This window comes from Chiloscyllium punctatum, chromosome 4 (genome assembly GCF_047496795.1).
Source record: "Chiloscyllium punctatum isolate Juve2018m chromosome 4, sChiPun1.3, whole genome shotgun sequence".
NCBI classification, from domain to species: Eukaryota; Metazoa; Chordata; class Chondrichthyes; order Orectolobiformes; family Hemiscylliidae; genus Chiloscyllium; species Chiloscyllium punctatum.
This window is the reverse complement of record NC_092742.1, coordinates 97,297,362-97,307,818: the sequence shown is the minus strand read 5'-3', so window position 1 is coordinate 97,307,818 and position 10,457 is coordinate 97,297,362. Positions and strand designations below refer to the sequence as shown.

Genomic DNA, 10,457 nt, shown 5'->3' with positions numbered 1-10,457 from the left:
AATGGAGAATTCACCGTTGGTAATGCCATTGAATGTCAAGGGGCAATGGTTACATTCTCTTTCATTGGAGATTGTCATTGCCTCACATTTGGGTAACACAAAAGTATTAATTGCCATTTATCATGAGAAGCCAAGATTCTGGCTCGGTCTTGTTGCACATGAGTGCGGGCTGCTTCAACATCTAAGGAAGTGCAAATGATATTGCATATTGTGTAATCATCAGCCAACACCCCGCTTTTGACTTCGGATGGAGGAGAGCACAAAACGAAACAGCTGAAGATGGTTGGACTGAGGACACGACATTGAGGACCTTTTAACGTCATATCCTCATTTTTGAAGAGGAACAACTCCATTGTAATAAAAAAAAACATAAATGTGAGCAAGAAATAAAGTTAGATAGCACACTCCATTTATTAGATTAAGCAAAGTACTGCTTACGAACTTCACTGAATATTGTGCCAACACTGGGTTGGCTGTCGCACAGTGTAGCAAAACAAACCATAACTTATAGCCAATGTTTCAGGCATTTCCAGCAACATGTCTTACTGCACTCTGAAACACCAGTAGGCTACGTCACCAGAGGTCGCAGCATAATTCAACACAAGCGTGATGGAGACACCCACGTTGATTCTAGATCTTAATCTAGGCTCTAGATCTTCATGGCATCAGATCTCAGCTAACCGCCTCTGTCCTTTCTCAGGCGAGGAATCAGTGCTCTTCAATTCTAGACACCGCTTTGAATGGGTATTACTTTGGATAAGAGATTAAAATGCTGGTCAAATCTTAAGGACGTATCTCCCAATTGTGCCTGTGCTGGGTGGTTAGGGAACCCTGTTTATCCTCACCCTCACCAATCAATTGCAAAGTTACCTCTCTGGAGCAGGCTACAATGGCCACATGAACCACTTTTCATCCGATTTTATGGTCAAAGATATTTGACCTGTCGTTTCTTGCAGGCCGGACTTCAATCCTCCACACCAAAATGTGGTACAATTGTCAAGTTCGTCAATTGAGTGCTGAAGTGTGGAGTCGTTAGAGGTTTACATAGACGAAAGCCTCAGCCAAATAATGTAACCAAATTTAAACTTTGTTCAAGGTCTGAGAGTTGCTTACTTTGTTCTGTTCTTACCCAGGAAGAAATGTATTGCAACATTAACTTTAATTAAACGACTTTTGTTCTGCCATGTATAATGTTGCAATTTATGATGTCCTATGACTTGTGTATGAAATATATTGCAGTAACAAACTGATACTTGTTACGAGCTGATCTCTTCGATTTTGTTCATCCCTGCTCCCGTTTTAATTATGTTCGTGCAATGTTGATGTGACGCTTTACCATTATCTAGTGCTGACGCTTATATTGAAGCATCTTAGAATTTATTATTTTTAACATTTACTAAAATTACTAATATCTAGGCTCAAATCTATGTCATTCCGGGCATCTGATCTATTGTTTCAGGTATCCAAGCAATCTATATGATCTACTCCTATACTGTACGCATAATTTTATGGGAAGGGTACAGCAGGATTACTTACAGTCCTTAGCATCAACTTTTCAAAAATGACCGATCGTCCGAGCAGCCAATGTAAAACTGGCAACTATAGCTGAGCGGCACGGTGTCACAGTGGTTAGCACTGCTGCCTCACAGCGCCAGAGACCCGGAAAGAAGAATAATAGTTTTAGGAAAGTCTGAGACTAGTAAAGTTTGGTGTTAACAGGGATTTGGTTACTGGTGTACCCAGAGCACAGATTATTCTTTATGACGAAAATGTAATAATTAGGGAGAAAAATTATATTTAGAACTTTATTGTAGGAGTGCACGAATGTTGAAATCTAATGTCAATTATGTAGGATTTTAAAGATACCGCAGCCCAAGTACACAGTCCGTTTGCAGTCTCCTGAAATAAGGAAGAAGGTGCTTCTTCAGAAGAATTGTGTGAAGTTTGCACATTCTCCCCGTGTCTGCATGGGTTTTCTCCGGGTGGTCCGGTTTCCTCCCACAGTCCAAATGTGTGCAGGTTAGGTGAATTGGCCATGCTAAATTGCCCACAGTGTTAGGTGCAAGGGTAAATGTAGGGGAATGGGTCTTGGTGGGTTGCTCTTCGGAGGGTCGGTGTGGACTTGTTGGGCCGAAGGGCCTGTTTTCGCTCTTTAAGTAATCTAATTGCAATGGAGATTAACTATCTTGAATCCTGGGATGAAAAGTCTGCTTTATGAGTTGAGTAGAAATATTCTTTGGAGGTTGGAAACGGGAAATGGGACCGGTCGTAACATGCGATTGACAGAGGAATTGACAAGAAAAGTGCTGATTAATGGCAGCAGAGACTCAATCTAAGGATCACCATCTCAGGTAAAGAGCGGACCATGTAGGACGACATGAAATTTGATCAGAATCAGAGTATCATGAATCATTGGAACTCTTTGTTCAAAGGAGCTATGTCAATGCTATATAGAAGTGTGTGATCGATACACTTCGGAATAACAAGGGGATATGCAGATAAATGGGGTGAGAATTTTAATGTAAGAGTTCAGCCTTGATCTTACCGAATGCCAGAGCACGGTGGCTAGTAAAGTATGCTCAATTCCTCTTCCTATTTATTGGAATAATGCTCACATTAAAGTCGATTTGCGGTTGTTTAACTTCCAAATCGAGAACTATTGATAGAGCTCTTCGGCCATGAGTCGACACGATAACGCCTAAATCATTTTATAGGAGTCATTCCATACCAGAAGGCAGAAGATATCGATATAAGTACGGCTGCCAAAGAAACCTTCTTAAACTCTCTTAGTGTTTTCATAACGAGTGTCCAAACAATTGTTTCATAGGGGCAATGGAGGTCCTCATTTAAAATGCTTGATACTTGAAGCAGTCTGACAAAGATGCAGTAAGACATAACGAACAGCCGTACAGATAGTCAGGGACGCAAAATTGAATTTCAAGACCGATATGATTCATCGAGTCATGGAATCCATAATAGCTACATACACAAAATGTTTGTGGGGTTGAAATAGGGGAGGGAGAGCATGATGATATAGCTTTAAAAAGTTTAAAATAGAATGTATCTAGTGCAAGAGATTGTTTCTCGAGGGAGGCAGTGAGTGTAGAATTTACAGAGAGCTGTGAATGACCATCTCGATAAGATATTAAGAGATGGGTGCAAAGGTTATGGTGCAATGTGGCCACTACAAATAAGTGGCGACCACATGTATCACAAAGATCTAGTTGCATCCCATGTGTTTTTAATAAACATACTATCCTCCACACTCCACTCCCAAAGGTTCAATGTTAAAGTACTCTTGCGGCTTTCTAATTGGCTATAAGTCGAACTCATTTGAATGTTACGAATACCATTATATTAGTTCTTTGCGAGTTATTGAAAAATTGGAACTGATATGAAGTATTGGCTCGGTCAAGTTGACGTGACGTTTCGGCTGAGTCGGGGTAATCCAACTTCCGACCAACTTCGGTGATGGGTTCCGATTCAGGCAGAGCCTGAGATACACAGCCTTGGCACAGAATCCACCTCCGTGCACAATGAATACTCTGTCGATTATGACATTCTTAAATGTTGAACAGAAAGTTTTTTTTCGAAGCGCAAAGTAGTATATTATCTTTATACCAAACTTAGCAGCACCGTTCTCCCTCAAACCCCGACAATGCTTATTATCGGATTAATTAATTCTCGACTCTTTTGCGGTGTACAAAATAGACGGGATGTTTCATTGACTGGCAACTGCAATTGCGCAGGATTGTCTATGAGGACATTGGGAACATCTCAAGGACGGGGCGGATTTGCAGTGGGTGGGGCGTGATATAAATGCTCGTTCCCTGTGTTAGTCAGACGTTTGAAGAGAATCTCCAGCATCGGCTGGGAAATGTCTGGAAGTAGATTGGAAGCCATGACCACCGCTAGTTCCTCGCAGAATTCCAACAACGACGACGACGACGCCATGGACAAGATTCAGCCCTCGACCTATTACATGAATCAGAACAATTTCGCGTTCTGCGGCTACTGCTTAAAGATCGCTCGGAACACGAGCGCAAACCTGGGGGTGTCTGCTTATGTCTGGGACGCGGTGAGTTCATTAACTGGTCAGATCCAAGAAAGGCCGGTCTGTCACCCTTATGTGCGAGTTAATTTTAAGACTTTGCCACCTACTTTTCAATTGCTCAGAAACTTTCGATTTACAAAGAGTTCAGCAATTTGTAATGTCTGCTGGAATCCAGCGCCTTGGCGTGTTGAATTTGGGTGGGTGCAGGCTCCAAGGGAGGTATGGTCGCAGCTAGGGAATTGTCGGTCTCCTATCTCCACCCCGGTACATACGGATCGGGAAGAGGCGTTCACGGCAATTGAGGACCTTAGGTGTGGGGACCATAGCCAGCAAACATTACCATGTGTCCTTGCGGGGTTTCCCGGGCACCCTCCCTAAGGCCATGGCTGAAATAGCAAAGGGAAGGAGATGGATAGGATGGAGAGTTGGGGGCAGGGGAGGTAGGGCCGGTGGGGCGTTTGGGAATAATTGAAACGCCACCGTGCTTTTGATCTCCCTCTCCAGCCACGTTCTCTTCATCATTCCCATTTGGATTCTCCTTTTGATTCTACCTGCATCAGCTCAGCTTCTTAATGAGGCCAAAGGGCCTGCCATCCTCGCGATGGCTGACGGCGGCAGATCGTGGGATTTTCACCCCAGGTGCCCTTGACCCCAACTGGACTGTGAACCGTCTGTGTGGCGCAAAATGGGGAGGAGTAATGGATTTTGCTGTCCCGCCAACCTGCTGTCTAACGCCCGTAGCTCCGGTAAAAGCCAACCCCAAATGCATTGTCTCTGCTGTGCATGAATTCCTCACAGACATTTGACAAGTCTTGCTCATAGCAAAGGTTAGACTTTTCGAACTGGTTAAATAACTTGAGCTCAGAAGTGTCGGCTTTTTTTTCTTGCAACCTGTCTTACAGTCAGTCTCTGGTGACATGCCCTGAGCAGCTATTTAAAAAGGAAACCCCGGTTCCAAACACCTACGGAATCCAAGGATACCGATGACAAATCCGCTTTTATCTTCACCACGGCATCATTTTGTGTCATGACGTCCAGCTAGCGTTCACGGGGTTGGGTTAAGCAGCACATATACAAGTGCCTTCTTCGGTACAGTGGTAGTGTCCCTACCGCTGGACCGGGAGGCCCGGGTGCATGTCCCACCTGCTCCAGAGTTGTGTAAACACAACTTGATTGGAAAGTTGATTGGAAAAAAATCTTAACTTTAAAAAGACACAATTAATGGAAAATATGTACTTCCTGACTCAGCGCTGCAGCAAGCGACACATCAAGTCAAGCGGGTTAGACCTGATTCGATGAAAGTTGCCAGGTGATAACATTTGTTACCAGTGTCCCCCTATCTCCAGAGGAAGTCGCTCGCATCCATGACCCATATTGATTTGGGGTAAGCAGTGAATCACAAATGAGTGAAATGGGTTAATTCTGAAAAGTGTGTTCTCTGTTCAATATTTTCAGGGTGTTGCCCTTTGCCGCTACTTTGAGAAGGAGAACATTAGTTTCACTGGGAAGAAAGTGATTGAGCTGGGATCGGGCACTGGAATAGTGGGAATGCTAGCAACATTGCTCGGTGAGTAACAGATGGCTTGTAAACGACCTTTACCATTTTGTTGAATGCTGGCCATATAAAATTAGTTTTGTGAAGGAGGGAAAGCGTGTTAGGAGGATTGTACGGGCGCACTTGTGTGTGTTGGAGGGTGACAATGAAAAAGAATAGAACATTGCAGTTGATCATTCAAAGGTGGAAAACCTCCTAGCCCGCCCCCCTCCTCTACTCTATGGCAAGTTTCAGAGTGACAGTAAATCCACAGTACATTCTAACAACCTGCCCACTCGCTTCTATACATTTAACATTGACCATTTCAAAGATGAAAACTCCTGCCTTTGTAGTATACTGCATGTGACACCAGAGGAACAATATTGATGTCGAATACAAAACAATATCCAAATACCAGTGATATGGTTTGGGGCCATCGAACGCGTTGAGCTTTTAAATTGGAGTTAAGAAAAGTAGTAAAGAAGAGCGACGTTCAGTCTCAGTGCAGATGATAACCAAATATTTTAATGTACATGTTGGATATTGCATTGTGGGATTTTCAGAGATGGCAAACTTCAGAAAGATGAGATGAACAGCCACCGTTTTTCTTACAGCTGTGAACTTCACTCGATCCAATAATATCTTTAAAATCATGCACGTGTCTTGACAGAGTAAAATGGGGAGAGCTGATTCTTCTGAATGGTTGTTATCGAAAACGCGCATGTTTAGGATAATTGACAAAAATCACGAGAGATATTAGGAACATTTACCTCACTTCCTTTCCACAATATATCACATGAAAAGCTGGTAGAAACAGTGTCAATGATGACTTTCAGGAACCCACATCCTCCAACCTCATAGTCTGGGAACCCCACCACACCTGATTCTACCTCCTACCCAACATCCACAAACATGACTGCCCCAATCGACCCATTGTCTCAGCCTGATCCTCCTCCACCGAACTTATCTCTGCATACCTTGACACCATCCTGTCCCCTTTAGTACAGCAACTCCCAAACTATGTTCAGGACACCAGCCACGCCCTCCCCCTCCACTTCCTCCATGACCTTCCTTTCCACAGCCCCCAATACCTTATCTTCACCATGAACATCCAATAACTGTACACATCTATCCACCATGACAAAGGCCTCTGTACCCTAAATTTCTTCCTCTCACGCTGACCCAGCCAGTATCCGTTCACTGACACTCTCATTCGATTGGCTGGACTGGTCCTCACTCCCAACAACGTCTCCTTCCAGTCCTCCCCCATCCTCCAAACCAAAGGGATAGCCATGTGCCATCGCATGGGCCCCATCTATGCCTGCCTCTTCATCAGGTAGGTGGAATGGGTCCATCTTCTGCAGCTTCATTGGCATCATTCCCCACCTTTTATTCCATTACATCAATGACTGTATTGACGCTACCTCATGTTCCCGCAAGGAAGTTGAACAGTTCATCAACTTCACAAATACTTTTCACCCCAACTTCAAGTTCACCTGGACCATCTCAGCCACCTCCTTCCCCTTTCTAGACCTCTCTATCTCAATTTCCGGCAACTGACTCAACATGGATAACCACTACAAACCCACAGACTCCCACAGCTATCTAGTCAACACCTCCCCCACCACTCTGCCTCCTGTAAAACCACTATCTCTTATTCCCAACTCCTCTAACTCCACCGTATCTGCTCCCAGGAGGACCAATTCCACCGTAGAATATCCCAGATGGCTTCCTTCTTACCATCCCACGTGGTCGACAATGCCCTCCAGTGCATCTTTTCCACTTCCTGCACCTCTACCCCTAAACACCACCCCTCTAACTGTAAGAAGGACAGAACCTCCCCCCCGCCCCCCCCCCCCCCATACTCACCTTCTACCCCACTAACCTCTGGAGACATGACATGATTGTCCACATTTCTGCCACCTACAAACATGCCCTACTACCAGAGATATATTTCCTTCCCACCCGTATCTGCGTTTCAGAGGGACCATTCTCTCCTTGGCACACTTGTGAGGTCCACACCACCCACCAACTCACCCTCTCCTCCATGCCATTGGAAGAAGTGCAAAACCTGGGTTCACCCCTCAGGTCTGTCCAAGGCCCCAAAGGATCCTTCCACATCCATCAGAAATTTATCTGTACTTCCACACACATCACCTACTGCATCCTTTGCATCCGATGTGGTCTCCTCTACATTGGAGGGACGAGATTAACTTCCTTCCCCGCGCACTTTAAAATAAATTAGACTTCCTTATTTAAACGACAGGAATTTACGTTCCGGTGAAGTGTTCCTTGTTTAGATCAATGTCTGAGCATTTGCGTTAGGGCCACTCGGTGCACAATTACTCAATGTGAGTGAATCCCGGAATTCACCAGGACATCACTGAGTACTGTGATCAAATAGCATAGTAGCGTGCTGTCAGGGCCAACCTTCAACGTGGATGAATAACTTCTCTCTTCGTCTTGTCAGGTGGAAATGTTACCTTTACAGATCAGCCGAACGCACTGCAGCAGATAGAACACAACATCACCATCAACATCCCTGCTGCCTGTAGACACCGTATAAATGTCCGCCCCCTGATTTGGGGTGAAGACCACATTAGATTTACCAACGAGTATGATTTCATTCTGGGTTCGGATCTTGTTTACAGCTCAGCTTCGTACTCCTCACTGATCAGAACATTGCATTATCTCGCTCATCCAGATACCATCATCTACCTGGCTTCCGCCTTCCGAAAAGGAAATGGCTCCCTATCTTTTCACGACGTGCTTTTACCCGTGTACTTTAAATGCTTGGTTGTTGACAAGTTAGCGGACAAGGATATTACTGTGTACAAAATGACCAAAATTGGAAGAGGTCCTGAGGACTGGTTCCTAATGTAAATGTGGAAACTTTAGCTTAAAGACACTGACGCTGGGGGTCGTGATAAGGGGCTCATTTTCCCTGTTCGTTCTATATAATTCAGAATCTAGATTCTTCAAGGCTATGTTATGGATTGTCTTCTTCTATCATGTGGGTCATAATCTTCCAGGCATTCAATTTTTCCTAATAGCTCAGTTTGTCATGATGAGTATCCAAATAACTAAATCAACATAGTGAGCCAATAATTAAATTGCATGTCATGCGCGCTCCCCAGTGGTTAGCACTGCTGCCCCACAGCGCAAGAGCGCCGAGTTCGATTTCGCCAGAGACCCAGGCGATCGTGTGGAGTTTGCTCATCCTCCCCGTCTCTGCGTGTCTGAGTAGGTTTCCTCCGGGTGCTCCGGTTTCCTCTCACAGTCCAAAGATGTGCAGATTAAATGAATTGGCCATGCTAAATTTCCCAGTCTGTCCAGGCATGTGCAGGCTAGGTGGATGAGCCGTGGGGAAATGCACGGTTAAGGGAATAGGGAAGGGTGCTCTTAGGAAGGTCGGTGTGGGTTCGATGGCCCTTCTTCCACACAACGACGTGTGACCTCTATTTGAAACATATTTCAAACAATATTTAGTAATATAACATATACAGATAAATATGTGTCATGATAAAAGCTGTCGGTGTAAAACTTAGAGACAAGTTTACAGGTAACCTGCTGCTTCCCCACGTGAAAGCCACTGCACTCTGTCATTGTCGGTCGATTGACGTTAATGGATATATTCGCACTGCTTTACTGGGAACCATCGACGTAATTGGCCCATTTGTGCACTTTGTAGTACATTTATGTTTAGGTTGGCGAAATTTACTGTAAAGTACCGTTCGTATGTAAGAATGTCACTGTATACTCCCACCCAGAGATCGGTTATAGTCATCATAGATGTTCGACGCAACAATTACGTCTGCCAACCTTGCCCACAGAGTTGTCAGTTTACACAGGATCGATGGCAAAAGAGCCAGTGACGTCATTTGTCGATGTTAATTAATGTCCGCCATCTTCGACAAATAACAACCAAGTTATCAATTGCCTCGGCATAGATTGCAGGCGTTTTGACAAGCATGAAGTTGGAAACAATGAGCACCCTTCTCATATATTCTACTGCAAAGCGTCGAATACATAGAACACCTACGTCAGACGCAGAACGGTTTTAGTGTTGAATTGAATTTGGGAATGGTTAAGTTGAACCCTGTCAATATGTTTCATTGTGACTGTGAAAAATGCAGTCGTGCTACTTCTGAGTGACAACTTAATGCACAGATGGAATGAAATAAATGTATTGTATGCCACGGGCTAAACTGTTTTCTGGCGAAGGCATATTACTTTCAACGCAGGCTAGTGGATAATAACTGGAAGAATTAAAATTGCAACGTTGTAATTTGTTCGCCCGTGCATCTAATTTTTCCACCCTTGTGGCAGCCGCTGATGCGCGTGAGAAACGGGGGAATTTCCAAAGGTATTTTCAGTGCAAAATAAAACACAATGATTTTTGCTCGCTGTCGCGAAAAATGTCAATGTGTCAGCGAATCCTGCAACGCAGAAAGAGGTCAGTCGTACTATCATATTTATGGCCGTTCTTTACTTAAATTGTCCGACTTCATGGCTCAGCGGTTAGCACTGCTGCCTCACAGCACCAGGGACCTGGGCTCGTCTCCCGCCTCGGGCGACTGACTGTGTGGAGTTTGCACATTCTCCCTGTGTCTGCGTGGGTTTCCTCCGGGTGCTCCGGTTTCCTCCCACAATCCAAAGGTGTGCAGTTTAGGTGAATTGGTCATGCTAAATTGCCCATAGTGATAGGTGCTTTAGTCGGGGTAAGTGTCGGGTAGGGGAATTGATTTGGGTGGGTTACGCTTCGGAGGGTCGGTGTGGACAGGTTGGGCTGAAGGGCCTGTTTCTACGTTGTAGGGAATCGAATCTAACCATCTCAGAACTCAATTTTATGTTGCCCTGCAAACTGGT

At 44.6% G+C, this 10,457-nt stretch overlaps 1 protein-coding gene across 1 annotated transcript; it reads left to right on the top strand.

Moving 5' to 3' along the window:
- The first annotated feature begins 3,901 nt into the window (after window positions 1-3,901).
- On the top strand, window positions 3,902-8,471 carry LOC140476003 (EEF1A lysine methyltransferase 3-like). Its single transcript, XM_072567906.1, has 3 exons — window positions 3,902-4,078; window positions 5,510-5,621; window positions 8,059-8,471. Exons 1-3 carry the CDS (start codon window positions 3,902-3,904, stop codon window positions 8,469-8,471), a joined length of 702 nt encoding a protein of 233 aa, XP_072424007.1.
- The last annotated feature ends 1,986 nt before the right edge of the window (window positions 8,472-10,457 follow it).